The sequence below is a fragment of the Macaca nemestrina genome, chromosome 4 (assembly GCF_043159975.1).
Source record: "Macaca nemestrina isolate mMacNem1 chromosome 4, mMacNem.hap1, whole genome shotgun sequence".
In the NCBI taxonomy this organism is placed as follows: domain Eukaryota; kingdom Metazoa; phylum Chordata; class Mammalia; order Primates; family Cercopithecidae; genus Macaca; species Macaca nemestrina.
Genome location: NC_092128.1, coordinates 21,169,963 through 21,193,549, shown reverse-complemented (window position 1 = coordinate 21,193,549; position 23,587 = coordinate 21,169,963). Strand labels below are relative to the sequence as shown.

The 23,587-nt window shown below is 43.4% G+C and overlaps 1 protein-coding gene across 15 annotated transcripts in view; it reads right to left on the bottom strand.

The window, feature by feature from the left end:
- Nucleotides 1-23,264, bottom strand: part of LOC105471320 (diacylglycerol kinase iota) — a 453,152-nt gene extending 429,888 nt beyond the window's left edge. For 3 of the 15 annotated variants that reach the window (XM_071094421.1, XM_071094418.1, XM_071094419.1), the window contains exons 1-2: nt 22,749-22,894; nt 22,515-22,574 (exon numbers count right to left, since the gene is read on the bottom strand). Coding sequence is in view for 5 of the 15 variants with exons in the window: in XM_024789548.2 (XP_024645316.2) it covers nt 22,749-23,152 (404 nt within the window). In the remaining 10 variants the exon portion in view is untranslated. Of the gene's footprint in view, nt 1-1,125; nt 9,650-19,589; nt 22,386-22,514; nt 22,575-22,748 lie in introns of those variants that run through there. The other 12 variants (XM_071094424.1, XM_024789558.2, XM_024789548.2 and 9 more) reach the window with 9 other exon arrangements.
- Nucleotides 23,265-23,587: the final 323 nt, after the last annotated feature.

Below are 23,587 nucleotides of genomic sequence, written 5' to 3'. Positions count from 1 at the left end.
TTAAACCGAGACTCTAGTTCTTCCTGCCTATTAATAATACTTTGATCTCAAAGTTGCTCTCTCTTCTATGTTTCTCTATTTTCCATTTATATGAGAAAAAAAGATGATTTCTCCAAAATACAGAGGGTGAGCCAGCTCTCAGGCATTGCAATGCATGTACATAATGCAGAGAATAAGCCGGCCATCGTCCTAATCCTTCTGGAACAGGCCTGAAAGCCAGCAGTCAGAATTGGTCACACTGACTTTCCTCCACAATGTTGCACTCCATTTACTGAAGATTATGTCTGAAAAGAGTGTGTGGTTTGCCGCTAAAAGCAAATCTTTCTTAGCTGCAAAATTATCTGTATTTCTATTAACTGGTCCAGCCAATCTCTATTCATGTAACAGTGTTAGACAGTAACACAGCCCTCTGACAGTGAACAATGTTTAAGCTGCCTGACTACTATTTTCTAATAAATTCAGAACACACATTTCTCCTATTCATTTGTTCAATGATTTCTAGGTATTGGAATCTGGGGGGAAAAAACCATCCACTTCATTTTTTTTTTAAGTCCAATGATGTGATTTGGTGGGGGGAGGGGGACGCAAGGGAGTTTATGCAAACAGTTTTTTTTTTGTTGTTTTTTTTTTTTGAGACGGAGTCTCGCTGTGTCGCCCAGGCTGGAGTACAGTGGCCGGATCTCAGCTCACCGCAAGCCCCACCTCCCGGGTTTACGCCATTCTCCTGCCTCAGCCTCCCGAGTAGCTGGGACTACAGGCGCCCACCACCTCGCCCGGCTAGTTTTTTGTATTTTTTAGTAGAGACGGGGTTTCACCGTGTTAGCCAGGATGGTCTCGATCTCCTGACCTCGTGATCCGCCCGTCTCGGCCTCCCAAAGTGCTGGGATTACAGGCTTGAGCCACCGCGCCCGGCCTATGCAAACAGTTTAGAGAGAAAGTGCCCAGCTCAGAGGCAAGCCACGTTCCAGAATTTTCTGTGTATTTACATGTATAGAACTTAGGACAATGTTATTTTGCTAAAGTGTTAATGAATGGCATCAAATCTAAACACCATTTATTACATTCCTTTATGTAAAAATGAGTTTCACGTTCAAACTCTAGTCTCATCTGAGACTAGAAACTCACCCTACTTCCTGTTGTTCCTACAGCATGAGAAAAGCCTGGTTCTCAGCCACCATGGCCCCTGCAGAGAGAACAGGGGTCCCCCTTCCTTCTTCATGTGCTAGAGGAGAAAGAAAAGTTCTTGTCTATACTGGCGTGTCTGGAGGCAGGGCAGGGTAGAGGTGTCACTTGCACAGGAATGATTTGCAGCTATAACAGCGACTCTGGCTGCAGGGTAACCAGCAATGGCTTCAGAGAAAACAAGGACCTCCCCACAGTTGAGTACGGAGCATCACTTATAGGCTCGAAAACCTCCAATGGCTCCCTATTAACTACAAAATCCAAATTATTCTGATGGCATTCAAAGTCCTCCATAATGAGCATTTAACTAACCTTCCCTGCCTTATCTTCCACTCTATCCTTATGTTCAACCCAAACTACTTCATCACCATTCACACTGCTGCACAAATATGTCATACATTTCTACCACTGTGTCCTTTCTCATACAATTCCTGCTGCCTGGAACACTTTCCATACTCTCCCTCCTTGTATCCCTATCTCCTCCTATTGAAATCCCACCAACCCTTTAAAGTCAGTGCTCCAAGGAAACTTCTCCCAAACAGAGCTAACCTCTCCCACTTTTGTGTTCCTATCACCCAGATCCAGATACAATCATGTGCATCATGCTATGCCTGCTGCTTTACCTTTGTTCAAGCTGCTGATGTCTACAAAGCACAGAACAGATATAACTTCTAGTAAAGGTCATTTATGTGTGGAATTCTAAGTTAGTGGAACCTGTTAAAACCCTTCATTCCTTCAAATATTCAAATGATCTACTCTGAGAGCTTTTCAGGAGAGATTAGAAGCAAATGGACCGTGTCCTATAAATCTGTTTCTTGTTTGCCATTTAGAACCCAGAGTATGTTTTCTCCATTGAATCAATGACATGAACAAGTCCTTTAATTCCTCTCTCCATCTGGTTATCTTCTCTTCCTCCTTCGAGGCACATTTAACCATCACTGGCTGCAGATCCTCCACTCTCCACTCAGACATAAGTGCCCTCTCTCAGAGCTCCCCCATCCTGCCTGCTGACCGCCTGCTATCTTTGTATTTATCACCCTGTAGACAGGTCAGTATCTTGCTTCTCTCTATCACCAAGCCATAAATTCTTGATAACAGAGATTCTTATTTCTCTTTTATTTCTAGCACTTAGCATAGTATTTGGTACATAGTGGGCTATATATTTTTTTATTTCTTTCTCCAATAAGCAACTTGAAACAACTTTAAGGTAAAAATCATTTATTATTCAATTTTGTATTCCTCACCAAGGGCTTGAAGTAGTGTTTTGCACATATAACAAATTAGTATTCCATATCTATTCTTACAACATAGGTAAGTTTTTATCGAGAGGAATTCTCATGCTATAAAACAGGTGAGAAAACCCCAATGTTCTCCCAGTGGTGCCTTTTTTTAAAGTACTTTTTCCCAGTTTTCAATACCAAGACTTCAACGAAAGCATTCAGTGCGTGGAAGAGCCTCAGAGACCATTGAGATGCATGTATTTCATTTCTCATCTTCTAAAGCTTCTCTCCTTTTTTCATTTCTCATCATCCTCACAAATTATCTCACTCCCTTCAGCAGAGAATGCACATTACTTGAGTTATTTTTAGAACACCCTTGTGTGCAATATTGGCAGTTCAAAGCACCAGATAGAATCCACACAAACACAAACAGATTCTCCTGGGGCTTTTGCTCTGTCCTTGAAGCTCTTTTCACAGCTTCCTAAGGTCTCTCCCCTAGGAACCAGGGGAGCCACAGTAAAAGTATAAGTCCATGCATTTACTTCTATGCCTCCCTAGTGAATTTACAATAAATATTTATTGAACATGATGGGAACTGATGTTAAGAATAATATAAGAGCATAAGAAACAATTTCTGTGACACAGACGTAACTTGAAGCTACACGTCCACATTCCAAGTTAATATCCTTCATCTTGAATGATCCTCTTACCCAAATTTTAGGAATTAATTGCTAGAGAAGCCATAACGCTCTTCCCATAACCTTTATTCTACCTCCAAGTGCAGTCACCACAAGATGAACTATTTTAGATGGCAAAACAGCTAGGCCACCCAAAAGCTACAGAACACATTCTCTTACATCTAATGCTCAATACGTCTGGCAAAGCAGAGAAAGACGCAGTTTGCAAAGGAAAGAGAAGACAAACTCTCTGTCTTTACCCTTATCCTCAGTCACCACTGTGGTGTGGAGGGGAACACAGGACAGGCAGGATGATGGGGAACACCAAAGAGGACTCTCCCTCCCTTTCCTGTCTACAGTTCTCTCACCTTCCTAGTTACCCCCTGAAAGTATAATTTCTGGCCGGGCGCGGTGGCTCACGCCTGTGATCCCAGCACTTTGGGAGGCCAAGGCAGGCAGATCACGAGATCAGGAGATCGAGACCATCCTGGCTAACACAGTGAAACTCCATCTCTACTAAAAAATACAAAAAATTAGCCAGGCGTGGTGATGGGCACCCGTAGTCCCAGCCCTCCAGAGGCTGAGGCAGGAGAATGGCGTGGACCTGGTAGGCGGAGCTTGCAGTGAGCCAAGATCGTGCCACTGCACTCCAGCCTGGGCGACAGAGTGAGACTCCATCTCAACAACAACAACAACAAAAAAGAATAAAAAAGAAAGTACAACTTCTTAACTTGGGGAACTTGACTTCATAATTCAAGAACTTTATCATTCAAGGTTATCATTCAAGGATGGCTGGCTTGAGGCTTCTGTAATTTTGATAAATTAGTATCTTGACACTAAGCCCACAACGCTGTGCTGTTTAATAGAACTTTCCACAATGATGAAAATGTTCTCTATCTGTGCTGTCCAGCACCACAACTACTAGCTACATATGGCCCTTAAGCACTCAATGTGCGATTAGTGTGAAGGAGGAACCGGATTTCAAATTTAGTTTACTTAATTAGTTTTGGTAGGCCCATGGGATTAGTGCCTACTGTATTGAATGGCACAGCCTTTGTACTTGAAATAGTAAAATGCTGTCCTCTGGATAAAATAAGTAATCTTCTTGGCCACCAAATATAGTTTTAGCCAAAGTCCACAGGGATTTCTTTATTGGCTTTGTGTCAACTCACTGAAAGAAAGTTCGCCAAAACCTCTCAAATAGCTTAAGCCAGTTTTTGGAAGAGTTCGTCACAGGCATTTCTCCACTAGCAGCAGGGTCAAAAGGAGGACGATGCAGGCATAAGTCTGAAAAATAGAGATAATAGTAAATAGAACTTAAGAGACAGCTTGCCCCTTCTTATTTAGGAAAAATGAGAGAAAGAGAAGGAAGGAAGGACAGATGGATGGACAGAGGAAGGGATGGATGTGGAACATTCTAGAAGGGCTTGGCATCTGAAAAAAGTAGGAAACAAGCCAAGTAAACATTTAGCCAAGTTAAAACGGCCAGTCTTAAGTGAAATGGTTGCAACCTAAGCAAAACTTTGGAAATATTATCAGCAACTTGTTGAACTGGAAGTCTGGATATTCAACTTTTGGAATGAATTTCACAGCAATTGGTCCACACCCATACTAATCCATATCCACAACCAACAGTCACAGCAAGCTAATGACATCCCCAAAGCTATGCCTATGGTGTATAGGTGTATCCTGCACCAGGGAATCCAAAGGAGGAGCAGATGGGGAAAGAAACCCAGCCTCAGTGCCCCCCACCACAGGAGAGGTCCTAACTGGATCTGACTATGTTCTGGAGTGCAGGAGAACTTTTGTAAATTCATGCATCTCAGATTTGTAACCTGTTTCTAATTTGAACAAAGGCACCATATGTGCTAATGGTGACCTTGGTTGAACCACATTTCTAGTTTAGTGCTCCATTTTTATGAAGAAAGCCATGGATAACCCAGGATGCTGTCAAATTAGAAAGAGCCAGAAAAATGAAGTTGATTGAAAATCACTTTTGGATAAGAGATAGAATGGAAGTGGAGATGGTTCAGTCTAGAGAAACAAGAGCTAAAGAGGCATGTAATATTTGACTTCAAATATTTGACCTGTTACACAGAAACGGAAAGGGTGTTATCCTGAATGTCCTCCAGAAGTACAATGTAATATTAAAATTGTAAAAAAAAAATTAAGGAGTGAGTTTCGGACTCAACATGAAGACAGCAGAAGGTAATGGGAAAAAATAGGGGCTTTGGGTGACTTAGAACTGAGTCTGAATCAAATTAATTGACTCCATCAATTAATAGCCCTTTGACTTAAAACCAATTATTTCCCCTCTGTGAGACACAGTTTTCTCATCTGTACAATAGTGATAACTACTCAGAGTTGTTGTGAGAATTAAACAAGAGAACGACAAGAAGGAGGCAACAAAGCGCCTAACACATACTAAGTATTCACTAAATGATAATATATTCATTTATCCTATAACAAAAACTCTCTAACAATTAGAACTGACCAATGGTGTAACTATCCCCCTAATGTATCCAAGAGCTCTCTGGCACTGAGGACATTCACAAGCAGAGGCTGGTGGGCTATTTGCCAATGATATTTTATCAGTTAGACTTTTTTTTAAACCACCTAGTTAACTTAAGCAAAAGGAATTTTATCGGGAAGATGTTGGATAGTTCACAATGAATAGAAAGACTGATGATCTGTATTAGTCTGTTTTCATGCTGCTAATAAAGACATACCCAGGACTGGGAAGAAAAACAAGTTTAACGGACTTATAGTTCCACGTGGTTGGGGAGGCCTCACAATCACGGCAGAAGGCAAGGAGGAACTAGTCACATCTTACATGGATGGCAGCAGGCAAAGAGAGAGCTTGTGTAGGGAAACTCCCCCTTATAAAACCATCAGATCTTGTGAGACTTATTTACTATTATGAGAACAGCACAGGAAAGACCCGCCTCATAATTCAATTACTTCCTATTGGGCTCATTCCACAACATGTGGGAGTTATGGGAGTACAATTCAAGATGAGACTGGGTAGGGACAAAGAGCCAAACTATATCATTCCACTGCTGGCCCCTGCCAAATCTCACATCCTCACATTTCAAAACCAATTGTGCCTTCCCAAGAGTCTCCCCAAAGTCTGAACTCATTTCAGCATTAACTCAAAAGTCCACAGTCCAAAGTTTCATCTGAGACAAAGCAAGTCCCTTCTGCCTATGAGCCTGTAAAATCAAAAGTAAGCTAGTTACTTCCTAGGTACAATGGGGATACAGACCTTGGGTAAATACAGTCATTCCAAATGGGAGAGACTGGCCAAAACAGAGGGGCAACAGGCCCCATGCAAGCCTGAAATTCAACAGGGCAGTCAAATCTTAAAGCTCCAGAATGATCACCTTTGACTTCTTGTCTCACATTCAGGTCATGCTGATACAAGAGATGGGTTCCTATGGTCTTGGGCAGCTCCACTCTTGTGGCTTCGCAGGGTATAGCCCCCCTCCTGGCTGCTTCCACAGGCTGGCACTGAGTGTCTGTGGCTTTTCCAGGTGCATGGTGCAAGCTGTTGGTGGAACTACCATTCTGGGGTCTGGAGGACAGTGGCCCTCTTCTCACAGCTCCACTACGTGATGCTCCAGGAGGGACTCTGTGTGGGGGCTCCAACCTCACATTTCCCTTCTGCATTGCCCTAGCAGAGGTTCTCCATGAGGGCCCTGCTCCTGTAGTGAACTTCTGCCCAGGCATCCAGGTGTTTCCATACATCCTCTGAAATCAAGGTGGAAGTTTCCAAACTTCAATTCTTGACTTCCATGCACCTGCAGGCTCAACACCATGTGGAAGTTTCCAAGGCTTAAGACTTGAACCCTCTGAAGCAATGGCTCAAGATACACCTTGGCCCCTTGTAGCCATGGCTGGAGTGGCTGGGACACAGGACACCAAGTCCATAGGCTGCACAAAGCAAGAGGTCCCTGGGCTCAGCCCATGAAACCATCTTCACATGGCCTCTGGACCTGAGATGGGAAGGGCTGCCACAAAGACCTCTGACATGCCCTGAAGACATTCTCCCCATTGTCTTGGTGATTAACATTCAGCTTCTCATTACTTATGCAAATTTATGCAGCCAGCTTGAATAATGGGATTTTATTTCCCATTGCATTGTCAGGCTGAAAATTTTCTGAACTTTTATGCTCAGCTTGCCTTATAAAACTGAATGCCTTTAACAGCATCCAAGTTACCTCTTGATTGCTTTGCTGCTTAGAAATTTCTTTTACCAGATACCATAAATCATCTCTCTCAAGTTCAAAGTTCCACAAATCTCTAGGGCAGGGGCAAAATGCCACTAGTCATTGCTAAAACATAGCAAGAGTCACCTTTGCTCCAGTTCCCAACAAGTTCCTCATCTCCATCTGAGACCACCTCAGCCTGGATCTTATTGTTCATGTCACTATCAGCATTTTTGTCAAAGCCATTCAACAAGTCTCTAGGAAGTTCCAAACTTTCCCACATTTTCCTGTCTTCTCTGAGCTCCCCAAACTGTTTCAACCTCTGCCTGTTACCCAGTTCCAAAGTCGCTTCCACATTTTCAGGTATCTTTTCAGCAGCACCCCACTCCTGGTACCAATTTACTATATTAGCCTGTTTTCATACTGCTGATAAAGACATACCCGAGACTGGGCAATTTACAAAAGAAAGAGGTTTATTAGACTTACAGTTTCACATGACTGGGGAGGCCTCACAGTCATGGCGGAAGGCAAGGAGGAACAAATCATGTCTTACATGGATGGCAGCAGGCAACTTGTGCAGGGAAACCCCCCTGATAAAACCATCAGATCTCATGAGACTTATTCACTATCACAAGATCCTTAGGGGAAAGACACATCCTTATACTTCAATTACCTCCCACTGGGTCCCTCCCACAACATGTGGAAATTACGGGAGTACTATTCAAGATGAGATCTGGGTTGGGACACAAAGCCAAACCATATCATGACACATGCTTAGAATAAAGACAGGAACCAGAGCAGCAGAAATTGTCCTACCAGGGCACTGCCAGTGGATATGAACAAATTGGCAATCCCTTTGACAATCCTTTAAGAGTCCAAGTCTAAGAGAGGCTGGTTGTCCAAGCTCAAGTCATATACTTGCCCTAAGGTATTATCAGGGTGGTAAGAGGAAGCCCCCTACAACAGCTTCCAAAGACCTTATTGGTTACCATGGTGGAGAGCCAGGCACCTTGATGTACAGCCCCACAAGGCTACACACAAGAGGACAGAGGTCATTCCTAAAAGGAAAAACAGGGTGTTGGATGCATATAGGAATATAGCACAGAATAATGGTTAAGTGCACTAGATAGGGAGTTCTGGAATTCAAACCCTGGCTCCACCGTTGGCTGGTAGTGAGGCCCTGACATATTATTTCATTATCCTGTGCCTCAGTTTCCTTTTCTGTAAAGCTATGGATAGTAAAAGCATCTACCTTATAAAGTTGTGATAAGAATTAACTGAAACCATACATGTAAAGCACTTCACAGTTCCTGGCAAGTAAGACCTCATATTAATGTTGAAGGTATATTATCGAGCACCTCCCAGATATGCTTTTTCTGAAAGACACTTAGGATCTTGCACTTCTGTGGGTTTCATACCAGGCCGGGAAGTCAACGTTTTAGCTCTCTCCTCCCCAGCCTTCCTTGTCTTGATTTCACCATCTATATAATGGGTTCATATAACACAAGTGCTGTTTTGCTAAAGCTGTTTTGAGTCATTGTAAAAGTGCGTGATGAAACATATACGAGAGGCATTAATTGTTTGAGAGATGCTAAAACCAACCATACTAATGAACTCATCACCACAGTGGGAATAACCATTCACCATTTGTGAATTCATCTATGTATTACTTCTTCTGAGTCCGACTTTTAGTTCCTGGAAGAAGTACTTTGCCTTAAATGGGAGGGCAACTTACTGGAAATTAAAAACAAGCTTCCAGGCATCCCAGCTGCTCCCGGAAAAGGGCATTTTCTCTCAAATATCTTGAGGGGAATTGTGAGGAGGAGTATTATGCAGCACACTCTTAGAAAACAACAAAGTTTGCTCCCTTAACAACTCCCATGAAGCAGTTATCTGAAGAAAATACATTTGTATAGATACACATAAGTTTCACAATAGTTTGGCAAATTACCACAGAGATGGCAGAAATGCCTTAAAAGGCAGGGCCAAGGGCTTCCAAGCTTCCAGGCTTCCACACACAGATCAATCTGCCTTCAAAATTAATAGTAGTATTTCAATCAGAAAAATATAGCACCTGACAGCTTTGTATGTTGACATCACCCCTTCACACACGTACCCATTGGGACATTAAGTATTATACATCCTCCTCTGCACTCAGATCCTTCTGATAAACTGAGCTCCATGAATTATGCTCGTCTTGCACCATATTTTCTTTTTTATTATTATTACTCCTTTTTTATTATTGAAATTTTTTTTCTTTTTTATTATACTTTAAGTTCTAGGATACATGTGCACAATGTGCAGGTTTGTTACATATGTATACATATGCCATGTCGGTGTGCTGCACCCATTAACTTATCATTTACATTAGGTATATCTCCTAATGCTATCCCTCCCCACTTCCCCCACCCCACAACAGGCCCCAGTGTGTGATGTTCCCCTTCTTGTGTCCAAGTGTTCTCATTGTTCAATTCCCACCTATGAGTGAGAACATACGGTGTTTGGTTTTCTGTTCTTGCAATAGTTTGCTGAGAATGATGGTTTCCAGCTGCATCCATGTCTCTACAAAGGACATGAACTCATCCTTTTTTATGACTGCATAGTATTCTGTGGTGTATATGTGCCACATTTTCTTAATCCAGTCTGTCATTGATGGACATTTGGGTAGGTTCCAAGTCTTTGCTATTGTGAATAGTGTCGTAATAAACATATGTGTGCATGCACAGAGAAACTAAAAACCTTGAAAAAAGGTTTGATGAATGGCTAACTAGAATAATCAATGCAGAGAAGTCCTTAAACGACCTATAGAGATGAAAACCATGACACAAGAACTACGTGACAAATACACAAGCTTCAGTAACTGACTCGATCAACTGGAAGAAAGGGTATCAGTGATTGAAGATCAAATGAATGAAATGAAGTGAGAAGAGAAGTTCAGAGAAAAAAGAGTAAAAAGAAATGAACAAAGCCTCCAAGAAATATGGGACTATGTGAAAAGACCACATTTACGTCTGATTGGTGTACCTGAAAGTGACGGGGAGAATGGAACCAAGTCAGAAAACACTCTGCAGGATATTATCCAGAAGATCTTCCCCAACCTAGCAAGGCAAGCCAACATTCAAATTCAGGAAATACAGAGAACGCCACAAAGATACTCCTCGAGAAGAGCAACTCCAAGACACATAATTGTCAGATTTACCAAAGTTGAAATGAAGGAAAAAATATTAAGGGCAGCCAGAGAGAAAGGTCGGATTACCCACAAAGGGAAGCCCATCAGACTAACAGCAGATCTCTCAGCAGAAACTGTACAAGCCAGAAGAGAGTGGGGGCCAATATTCAACATTCTTAAAGAAAAGAATTTTCAACCCAGATTTTCATATCCAGCCAAACTAAGTTTCATAACTGAAGGAGAAATAAAATCCTTTACAAACAAGCAAATGCTGAGAGATTCTGTCACCACCAGGCCTGCCCTACAAGAGCCCCTGAAGGAAGCACTAAACATGGAAAGGAACAACAGGTACCAGCCACTGCAAAAACATGCCAAAATGTAAAGACCATCGATGCTAGGAAGAAACTGCATCAACTAGCAAGCAAAATAACCAGCTAACATCATAATGGCAGGATCAAGTTCACATATAAAAATATTAACCTTAAATGTAAATGGGCTAAATGCTCCAATTAAAAGACACAGACTGGCAAATTGGATAGAGTCAAGACCCATCAGTTTGCTGTATTCAAGAGATCCATCTCACATGCAGAGACACACATAGGCTCAAAATAAAGGGATGGAGGAAGATCTACCAAGCAAATGGAAAACAAAAAAAGGCAGGGGTTGCAATCCTAGTCTCTGGTAAAACAGACTTGTACCGTATTTTCTATCTTCATTTTGAAGAGCTTTCAGCTGCCAGCAAAAGCTCAATACAATGAAATCTTGGCACCACCCAACCCCTTGGCTGCAACAACAAAATTTTGTTCTATACCATATTATTTCAATACCCTTAGAATTCTAAATTACCCAGCGTATTTCATTGAGATAGTATTGGTGAATGTCAAACACCACCTCAAAATGTACTTGTTTGTCAACAGTATTTTCTGGAGACTTCCAAATCCTTCAAACTGCGGGTAGCCTGAACCTGCTGCCCCTGTGAACTGCATGCGCCTCATGGAAGTCTGGTTATTAGGTGATCAGCTATATTGAATTTTCTCCATATGTTCAACAAATATGTTAAGGTGGCTATTTCTTCCCCTAAAAATCACTGAGCCACAGAAGCATATGCTTTCTGGAGGCCTGAAATGCAATTGCTATAAAAATGAAATACTATTCTTGGAATACCTGTGCCATTACTTGAACTGAATCTCCTTTACAATGAAATGGCTGCTGCTTAGCAACTAATGCAAAGAAAGAGCCTAACTCTACCTCTACCTGTTTTTTTTCTTTTTCTCCAGTAAGAGGAGTGTTAAACATATACCATCACACTTGCAGTTTCATGTTTTCATGTGTACAGGAAGGGTAATGACAATGCAATGAGGACATCCTCGTTGTCGATGTGCTATGGATTTAGAATGCCAGCTAGTGATTGATGCCAACTTTGTCCATTTAGTGAGATTAATTCAAGTAAGTAAAATTAATGAGAGGGAAATGGTGCTGTCTTTCCATAGATTCATGTGTGGAAACAGCATCCTGCAGTGAAAAGAGTATGAGACTTCAGATCCGAAAACCAGCCTGAACCTGGCAATGTCCCTCATGGCACGTGGCCTTGGGAAAGTCGCTTAGCTACTGTGACTGTTTCCTTAAACGTACAATGCCTATGAAAACAATACGGGGTTGCCTAAGATTGTTTTGTGAGTAAAGTTACATTATGTGAAAGGAGTTTATAAATGGTAAGCCGTGAAAGCACCGCACACATTTTTATTATTATTAAGTGCCTAAATTTAGTCAGTATAACAGTTTAAGAAATCTCCAGAAATTTGTCTTTAAAAAAATCCCTAAGACTTTGTTATAAGTAATTCCACGCTGGCTCATAGAAAGCTTCTGTTTTAATCTTTAAATAGCTTGGGCATTTATTTTTGAAGTAGAGGTTTATTTTCCTAAGAAATTCTGAAAGTTTTCTTCAAATGAGAAAGAATGACTCAGGTTTTCAAAATGTTCCTTTGGAACTTTCTAGGTGTCTCTAACTGCACTCATGAACATACTTATGAATTCTGAAGGATGTTGTTATGGAAAAACTCATATTGCAAAGACTTGCAGCTCAAACAGGTCCTTGAGCTAAAGGTAAAAGACCAGACTTTTCTAAGAATATCTTTTGTAAAAATCAAATGGGGCTGACTACACCATTTCGGACATGTCAAGTGCACATAAGTTAAACCGAGCTTCTTCACTGGACCCCAACGCATGGTACCATCACCTCCCTTCAAGTTCCACTATGATTACAACAAATCACAAGGTCTTGTACTGAAGGTAGAATTTAGAAGGAGCAATACCAGTCTATAATCCCCATAATCATTTCTTGGCCCCAGGAAACTGGATTTATTCCCCCGTCTCGTGCAATGGAAAATTCATATAGTTTTTACAAAAAACACCATGGAAAGCTCAATCTTGGCCTCCCTACAACTGACAGTAGCACATGATTATTCACAGAGCTAAGTTTTATGCTTAGACGTAAAAAGAATGTTCATCCACTCAGTCAATCAACCTTTGTCAAGGCCTTTCTCTATGTCCTGTGTGAGGTCTGGCTGGGTCCATGAAGATGAAACACATGGATCTCTCTCCTCAAGAGAGTTTGGTCTAATAAACCACTAGATTGTGAAAATATGGCTATTTGCACACAGAGAGGGTAATGGGAAAGGGTGAAAAGAGGACAAGAAAAGCTGCAATCGGGAAGTAATAAGCAATATGCAAATATGGGCACAGATCTTAACTCTGCCACTTAACTGGCTCTGTGACTTGCAGGCAAGTTACTTAAACGCTAAGCCTCAATGTCCTTCTCTATAAAATGGAAATGATAATAGTCCCTACTTGATTGAGGGTTCAATGAAATCCCGAATGTAAAATATTTAGCAACTCTTGATACAGTGTAAGCATTTGGCAAAATCAGTAACTTACAATGATTAATATTCACAGGTAGGGAGGTAAGTTAATCATTGCAGTCAGTATTTGAACCAAGAAAAGCTTCTTCCTTCTCTGAGCTGCACTTACAAAAAGCTTGGAAGTGCACGGATGGCCTTCGCTGCCTCTGGGAATGGCCTTCAGAGGCCACTGGGAAGGACAAGAGGAGTGGTGCCTGTGGCTTCCTGGGATATTGTGAGAAAAAGGCGGGGGGGGCTGGTGTTTATGTCCTCCCAAAAGTCACGTGTTGAAATTCTCAATTCTCACCCCCAGTGTGATGGTTCTAGAAGGTGGGGCCACTGGGGGTGATTCAGTCACGAGGGTGGGGTGCTAATGAATGGGATGAGTGCCCCTCTAAAAAGAGGCCCCCAGGAGCCTCACTACCTCCACCCTGTGAGGACACCATGAGAAGAGATCTGTCTGCAGCCCCAAAGAGGGCCCTCCCCAGAACCTGACCATGTTGGTGCCCTGATCTCAGACTTCCAGCCTCCGGAACGATGAGAAAGAAATGTCTGTTGTTTAGAAGCCGCCCGTATGGGACTTTGTTACAACAGCCCAAGCTGATGAAGACAGCCATGAAAGCCAAGCAGTCCCGAGGCTGTGCGCTGTCAGGGAAGCCCATGCTTGGCAGCTTCCTGTGTAACTTCAGATGCTGAGGACGGTGCCTCAATTACAAAGGAAAAGAAACATGCCACACCTTAGTCTTTGCATTGAGAGGGGGCCGATTTAAAAGGGAGAAACCTTTTTTCCTTTTTTTTTTTTTTGAGACGGGGTCTCACTCTGTTGCCAGGCTGGAGTGCAGCGGCTTGATCTCAGCTCGCAGCAACCTCCGCCTCCCAGGTTCAAGTGATTCCCCTGCCTCAGCCACCTGAGTAGCTGGGACTACAAGCATGCGCCACCATATCCGGCTAATTTTTTTTGTATTTTAGTAAAGACAAGGTTTCACCACGTTGGCCAGGATGGTCTCGATCTCCTGACCTTGTGATCCGCCCGCCTCAGCCTCCCAAAGTGCTGGGATTACAGGCTCTTCCTTCAAAACTCTTAAAGAGAATGCTTTCAGTCTGAAAGAGATTGTCTCAAACTCTGACACATCCATTAGGACAATGATGAGATCTCAGGCCTTTCAGCCTGAGGAATGTTCCAGAAGTTTGTCTCTAATTGATACATGGAACCCTTTCCCACCGCTTCCATATAAGCTTATGTAAAGCTCTTTTTATCTTTCAACAAATTGCTTTCAAGTTTTTTTAAAAAAAGCAAAAATGTATTTTTCCCTACAAGCCTGACATCTTTCCCATGTACAAAGGAATGACACATTTTAAAAATGTACTTTGGTCCTTTCAAGGAAACTATTTTCCAGCTATTTCCTGAAAGACTACATGATACACAAAAGCAGTCCAACTGTCTTATCTTTGCCTTTTTTAAGGAAAACAAAAATGAATTCACCTCCTTAACATTTATTTCACAGTCCTGAGCAGTTTTACTTGTCTAACAAATATTTAATAACCATCTACATCTTTTAAAATATATTCTGCCGTTTGGCCTGGTTGAAATAACTAATGGAACATCCCAGAAGGCTGCGCCTTCCATTTCTGAAATAATCCAGGGCAGGTAGCATCTGCGAAGCTTCTTTCTGTGATTGCCAGGGCATGCCAGCCGGCCATTGTCTGCGTGTACAAAGCAGACATCATCAAGACAGGCCAGAAGAGAAATAACCTCTGTCCTGGAATCACAGGGGACAACTCTGTTTCTAGTACCTCGGTCTTTATCAGCTTATCCATTCCTGACACTGCAAAGCTCGGAGACCCCTCTCACCCAACCCTCCACGTCTGGCTTCCTGCTCTCAGATGACCAGCTGGCAGTTCGGGTTGCTGCTACCTGACTCCTCTGCACACTGACTGTGCCTGTCTCCTCCGACCTCTGCCTTCTGTCCGCTCCAATTTCCAAAGCACTAAGAAGCAGCTTTCTCCTTTTCACATCCCCTAGTAACAATGAACTGTGTTTTAATAAGTTACGAAATAAAAATTACATATTCTATATCTTAAAGAATGCCAAAACCTGTCAGCTAAATTTCTTAAGTCTATGTCTCTCTCATTTTCATATTACCTGAATAATTTTATCACCAGCTGCTGACATTTGACTGATGTTCTGTATTTTGAATAATAATACACAAATCTGCTCCTTAACCGGACTTAAGTATAGATAACACCATCTTAACAAACACACATATAGCATGTACTTTGTGACTCATTTAAATGTCAAATAATTCTACAGGATGAGTACCACTATCATCACTATTTTGTAGATGGGGAAATTAAGACACAGAGAGGTTAAGTAACTTGTGCAGGCACACAGCAGGCAGAGGTGGAGCTTTAGACCCAGGTGGCAGGGCTCTTCACCACTACTATCCTCTACTTCTCAAGTAATTGAAAGGTAAGAAAAATGAAATTTAATTGTGGTTTAAATATTACTGTTTTGAATGCTATTCCCAACATCTAACAAAAGCCAGGCTATAAATATTACAGCTTAAACCAGAATTGGTTCTTTTATCAGAACATTATTTATGAGTCTAGAAAACTAAAGGCAAATTTCCATTTCAGCAAAACTCAGGTTGGATGCAAGAATGACAGAAGCCCCTGTTAGAAAGCTGTTGCCTTAAAAAAAAAAAAAAGAAAAGAAAAGAAAAAAAAGCTGTTTGCTTTATTTCAAAGGCTCACAAAACTCAGGGCTGGAAGGAAACAACATTAACATTCATATGCAAAGACCTTTCTTCCCACCTCTACCCAATCACAGCCCCCTCCTTCAGCTAATAGGCACACACAAGATGATTAAATTTTCTCTAAAGTAACCCAAGCAGTGCTCATACTGCCTCTCCCCAAACACTATGGGAGTCAGGACATTCGTGAGCCATTCTTCAAGTGCTCTGTATGGTACATGAATAAAAAGTAGCTGGTGCTTTTCCAAAGATTTTATTAAGTGGGTTAAAAACAAAGCAAAAGCTTAGAGTCACTGAGCAGATGAACGCACTCTTCCTAAAATAACTTCTTCACCAAAGTCAATCAGAAGAGTTGGAAGGAAAGGGGGAGTGAAGTAATATAGAACAGAGGTGGCTGGAGTGACCTCCGGCTGGCTGGACAATGGTCAGGACTCCAGGAATGCTGGGTAGCCCTTTTCTGCATTTTTACGTTTTAATCACTGAAGGAAAAGTCAACAGAAATTTCCTTGAGGAGAAAATCAATGCTGCCCCTTGGAAAGGGATGAGACAGACAGAAAGAGAACCGGAGAGCTAATTAGTGCTACTCAGAAGGCAAATTAAGGCCTTTTCTTTGACAAGCTGCAAATAGCTGGTTAAGTAAGAGTTTCTGCCACCCCTCTCCAGCCTCCAACAGCTGGCTAAATGGCTGATGCAGGTATGCAAACAGGAAGCTGTAAACAGAAAGACAGTCCTGAGCTGCTGGACAAAGTGTAAATAAGAAAAAGGCAGAGGTTTCTTTGTAGAAAAGAAACTCGCAATTGAGATGAACCGAGAATGAATAACGGTAATAATTTATTTTAAAATGCCAATGAAATGTATTTATTCAATAAATACTTATCCAACACCTACCGAGCAAGAAAAATCCGAGTCATCGATTCAAATGATCAGGTGCAAGTTCTGCCTTCAAAGGAGCTAACAACTTAGTTTGGGGAATGGTAATAAGTACACAAGTTAACTCTGTGCAGGGCACTATGCCATGTCCTTCAAATAAAGTAACTCATTTAATCTTCCTAACAAACCTGTAAGTTAGGTATTACTATTATCTCATTTTAGAAATACATTGGCTGAGCCTCAAAGGAGTTACATAGCTTGTCTGAGATTAGCAGAAAGATGCCAAGTTCAAACCCTAGTCTAAGTCCCAGACCAGAAAATGACACTTCAGTCCTAACAAAGCTATTTGAAAGTGCCATGTGAGGACAGGGGAAGACCAGCCACCTATCACCCCAAGTGGATGCTTTTGAGCTCATACCAATCGAGGAGCTTTCCTGGTGAACAAGCCAGCAATGAGTTGTGGAAGCATTATGGGCAAACAGACTTAGCTTGGTATTTTTATTTCTCCAATTATCTGCATTGTTTGTTGTGCCTTGAAATAGGTTTCAATCAGTTCCAACAATTAGAATTAGCCCATTTTTATAGGCATTTTGAGCAAATTAAATTTTAATGACAAAAAGTTTTATGGCTTAGATTTCATTTTACTTCTGACCTTTCCTTCAAAGTTATCCACTGTAAGAAAAGCTCACATGCCATCATTTATTTGCAGTAACTACTGTCCCAAAACTACAGTTATAGGGCCTCAGGAAAAATAATTAGTCTCCACAGGATCAGTGTTACCAACGCATACCCATGGAAGAAAGCAAATGTCACAGCCCAACGTGTAGGCAACAATCTTCCAGATGCTTCTGGTGTCACTTCAAGGTACTCAGCTTCAAGGATAACTTCGGGTTGTGGAGGGAACATGTTCTCAGATCCCAGGCCAGATGAACATACAGGGTGTAGACACCCTGGGCTCTCACTGGGAACCCTCATTTCCTCAGATTAGAAAGTGCAGTGTTGGAAAGAGCTAGCTCTAGTCTAATTTAACTTGGCCCCATGAGGCAATGCTGTTGTTTGTTGCCACAGCAGAACTGAACACCAGCAAAGACCTCTCTTCAACTTCCCTATCCCCAGATTCCACAGGACCCAGTAGTGTCAATCTCCCAGGTAAAAACCGAGCCTCTAAAAGATCACTTAGAACAGAATAAGTACTCTGGACAGTGGTTGAATTGAAATCTTCCCCAGTGTGTATCCTAACTGAGGAAGTAACAGTCAATACATAAGTAATTACTGAGAAAGGAATTAAATTAGAACCAAGATTTTAATCTGATCCTAAAGTCTTTAAAAATCTAACAGATGTGCAAAGCACAGATAAAAACAAAATAAAATGGATTTACAAAAGAGGATGCTACATACTGATATTCAGGAGAAGAAAGGTTCCCCCGTACACTATTGATTACAATGCAAGGAAGAACAATATCCATTTTATCCTACGTGGCTTCCAACTCCTCAGATATCTTTCTTGTAATAACATAACCTTACTTTGTGGGACAAAACACAAAACAAAAATACTACATTCTAATCATCAACCTATAAAGAATATAGATCATTTTCTTCCATGGTTGCCCAAACTAAGGCATTTAATATTCCTTGCTCCTATTTCTATCTCATACCAAAAACTCCATTTAAGAAAGGTTTGGTATTACCAGCATGGCTTATGAGTAGAGAAACTAAATCACAGGCATCAACATCTCGTAAGTCATGGTCTGCCCAGACCTACTGACAAGCAAAATTGTACTTCATCCCTCATTCTGGGCTGCCCAAAGAGGTACCGATGGGCCAGCTCTTCACTGGACCTAGGTTCACCTACACAACCCTGTGTAAATTTAAAAGGCATATAAACCTCTAACATGGATATCTTCATAGCAGGTGCATGGAGGTGGTTTTGTTCTCAGAAGAAAAACCAATATATTTGCAATCATGAATTTATATTCATTTATATTTGTGAGGTAGTAGAAGAGTTCCCTAAAATTATATAGGCAAAAGACCACAATCCAAAAAAAGTATGCAATAATATATAATAATAATAATAGATAATGAGCTGTCATGTATTATGGATGGGGGAAGATAACTCACACTGCACACATGCGTGCATACACATATGCACACATGCGTGCATACACATATGCACACATGGAGAGAGAGTTCAAACCTAAAATAAATGTTTAGGGAAGCAGCGTGATGCGGTCTAAAGAGAAAGTCCTTTGGAGTCATCTGTGTTTAAATTCTGCCTCCTGCTCAAGCTCTATGCCTCAAGTTCATTTTCAATAAAATGGAAATAGTCATAATCACATCATAGGACTGTCACGAAGATTAATTAAGACAGAATATACAATAAGGCTTAGCCCAGTGCCTGTTGCATGAAAGACAATAAACTTCAGCTACCTTCTCCTTCCCCTCCCTTATGTGTTTCTGAAGGCTTTTTATTTTACTGACTTAAATGAGAATTCTTACAGCAGTTAAAAAAAAAAAACAGTTCCTACACATTATATAGTCATTTACACATATGTATCTGTTGCAGCACCATAATTTGCAAAGAAAAACGAAGTAGTAATTTTAAAAGAAAAGTACCAGCTCACTTGCACTGCCTTTTCAAACCTTCAGCTTTACAGTCGACAGAGACTATTTGCTCTAGGGGTGCAGATTCTGAAATAAAGGAAAAAATTCTCATGGGAAAAATGGTTCTCAAAAAAAGCCAACAAAGAAAAGATAATGAGGGGAAATCTAGGAGTATAGAAAGGAGTTTATTTTACTTAACAAAGTAAAAGTCAAGCAAAATGAATAATCTGCCTCCAGAAATGGTTATTTAAAGGCTTTTTGTAAAGGGCTCTGGTTCCTAAAAAGACAGGAGTCACTGCATATGCCCACCCACTCCTCATTTATTTTTAAACCCTAGCTTATATGTTCCTTAGCAACAGAAGGAGCAGATGAGACCCCCCTACACACACACACACACACACACACACACACACACACACACCCTCTCTCCCAAAGCCCCCTTCTTTTTGCCTGTCAAGTTTCATTCCAAAAATATCCATGTTCTTCAAAAGATATTTTTTGCCTACCTGCAAATCTCCACTCCTCCACCTCAAATGATCCCCCTTACACAAGCAGCCATGCTCCATACCCTAACTGAGCCCTTTCACTCAGACTCCATTCTGTGTGTCTTCCTGCCTTCTCTCCATAAGCTCCCACCAGACACCGTCCTCAGGTGCCCCCAGAAGGGAGGTGGTGTGGTCCTCACTGAGGAGCCCACCCTCAGTTCCTGACAAAGTTGCTCATTTTTTACACACCCTTTGTCCATCCCACAGTAAAACAGCCAGCCCAGCTGCAGGAGTCCAGCACCAATGGCCGCCATGATGAGTGGGCAGGCCACTCACCATGACTCCAAAACAAATAAGTAACAGTAATCAAAATGGACACACTTTCCTGTTACCCAGGGACAAATATGCTCCAGATGGAAGCATCTCCTTTTCACCATCTTTTCCTCTGACTTTGAGACTGACTGGCCTGCTTTGGCTGGGGAGGGTTTATGAGTTCAAAGATCAATTGTTTAGTCTTGGGGGCAAAATAGGGTGGCAATCCCCAGATATTAGTCTGCATAAACACCGCCTGAGGAGCCTGTTAAGAATGCCCACCCACAGACAGTTTGATTCTGTAAGGCTAGGGTGGTGAGCACTTTTAACCAGCCACCTGAGGTGACACTGATGCAGGAATTGGAGACTGTAAAGCTTTATTTAAAAGGAAATGATGTTCATGAAGTAGAATCCACCTCTATGTATGGATTGTAAAGCAGACGCAATGTTATTATTCTTCTATAGAAACATGCTGCATCTGTGTCCATGTCTATGCTTGTGTGTGTACACACTTACATGTGCATGTGTGAGCATGCAACTCAGGAAGCGAAACCCCACACAACATACATTTTGAAAAAGGAGGCTCAGAGAATGACCCCTGCCAAGAGGCAAGCTGAAATGATTTCCCTTGCAAACTCTGGCTTTGTATTCCTACCCAATGAGGACTCCGATGAATACCAATGAGCCAGGAGCAGCCCACACTGTGCTTCACGTAATCACCACCCCCTTCCAACTCCCTGCTCCTAAATTAGGCTGAATGTAGTCCCTGTTCCCCCAAGGGCCAGACAGACCATCATAACTAGGAAGTAGAACTGCCAGTGTCCTAGCATACATCCCTAGAGCTACCCCCTCCCCATCATCTGTCTATTTTTAGAAACCAAAGTATAAAAAGAAAGATCAATTTGGACCTGATCTGTGTGAGTAACTAAGAGAACAACTCAGGTGGGGAACTCCCTCAGCGCACAGCGAACAAAATGCATGCGAGCAACGCAGAAGCAACAACCTCACCAGGAAAGCGTTTTAGGAGTCATCAGAAGTCAACACTTAGACACAGAGCACATGCCCTAGTGACTGTGGCCTCCAGGCCAGGCAATGTCTGTGGGGATCCCAATGATTCACACACCTGCCCCCATAAATAAAACACACCCTCCCAAACCCACACACCTCTGTCATCTGCGTTTGCTTACATAACAACACATGGTGTGACAGGCTTCATACTTTATATGGTTTTTGGGAAGGGAACACAAACTCAGAGAGAGTAGGATTACAAGAATGTTTTCACTGACCCCTTTTCCAGAAACTGTCTGAGCTCCAGCAAGTGTACATCTTTGTAAACCTGTGCTTGCATATCACCTCGACCTTTAACATCAACAAGCAGTAGGGTTAGTGTTGACAACTCTCCAGACCTGTCAATATCTTTATTCTTGCCTGCAAGAGGGAGGTGGGAGAGAGACCTTAATAAATCCTAATTCCTCGTTGTTGGATTCTAATGCAATGTGGGGTTATCTTTTATCCTAATTTAGAGGCCATTGATCCCACACTGTCCTTGTGTAAAGGGCTCCCACACTCATCCTTAGGTGCAAATATGGTCCCTACTCTCACCTTCACCCCTAGCTTGCCAGCGGGCTCCCCACACTCTCCTCCAGCCAGGAGAGAAGCAAGGAGCACGCAGGCATGGAACCCCCATAACCAGTGGCGCATCTACAGACATAAACCCACTCTTCCTTCATGAGGGATTTCGAGGCAGGTCCAACTTCCGTAAGGATTTCTCTTCAGTATAGTGCTATTCTTTTCTGCCTGTCGGAGTGATCTCAGCTATCAAGTTAGTGCCAAAGGTTCATCCAGCGAAATCTGGAAGGTGGGGGAAGGGTGGTTGAAGATGACACCTGCTTAGGGGCAACTTTGACGACTTCTCTTAAGGAAACTAAGCATCACTGAGTCTGCAACCCTTTCTCTCTCTCATCTCTCTCTATCTCTCTCTCTCTCACACACACACACACACACAGAGAGAGAGAAAGAGAGAGAGAGAGAGAGACAGAGAGAGAGACAGAGAGAAAAGGAAGAGAGAGAGAAATACACACACACACACACACACACACACACACACACACACACACACACAAATTTCTGTTGTTCTGACCTTAGAGACCCAGTGCTTCTCTCCTGCCACAGGGCAAAGCCGGCGTTGCTTCCCTTCAGCCTGGAATGATAGGATGGGGAGAGGACAGACATCCCCGGGAGGAGAGGGGAAAAGGGGGAAAGAGAGGCTTGGAAACAGAGAGGTGCCCAACTCCGCGGAAGCGCCCCTTGCTGGGGGAAGAGTGGGTCTCCCGCCGCGGCGCACCTGTCTCGGCTGCCGGCTCCCCGCGCCTACCTGTACGAGACCTGCTTCCGGAAAGTTAAGTTCCTCAGCTTCTCCTCCAGCGCCTCGTCCTTCTCCTTCTGGCCGGCGGCCGCGGGCTCGTCCAGGGCAGCGGCCCCCGCCGCCGCGGCTGCCCCTGCGCCCCGCGGGTCCGCGCCGCCCTCGGCGCCCAGGCAGCAGCTCCCGGCGCCGCTTCCGCGGCTGCTGCTGCCGCCCGTCGCCCCCTTCTCCTCTCCCGCCGAGGAGCTGGGGTTCATGGCGCCCACTCCGGCGGCCGCGGAGGGAGCGCAGGCGGCCCCGCTGCAGAGGCCGGGCGGGCTGGCGGCGCTGGCGGCGGCGGCGGCTGCAGGAGCGCGGGCAGGTCCGCGCGCCGCTGGCAGGGGCAGCAAATGGCAGCCCCTTCCCGCAGCATCCATCCGCGGCTGCACCGCACCGGGGCATTGTGGGAAACTCCGCTCACTCCCCCGCCCCGGCCAATCAGAGGCCGCCGCTCCCCGCCTCCCGCGCCCTCCCGCGCCCTCCCGCGCCGGCCCGCGCCCTCCAGCCCCGCTGGCCCCTTCCTAAATCCCGAGCGAAATCCCGAGCTGAACCTGAACTCTACCCAGAGGCGACGGGCTGCGGCGGAGGGGGAGAGAGAGGAGGAGAGGCTGAGCCCCCGGGCTGGGGACGCCAGGGCAAGGACAGCGAGCATCCGGAAGGAGAGGGTCCGGGGAACTCGAGTGACCGCGCCCTGTGTCCTGCACCGCGAGGCTAGGACCAGGACCGGCGGGCGCCCACCTTGGTCCTGAGCCCGGCTGCCGGCGCTGGGCCGGCACCCTCTCCACCGCCGCCCTCCAGTGAGCAGAGCTGGG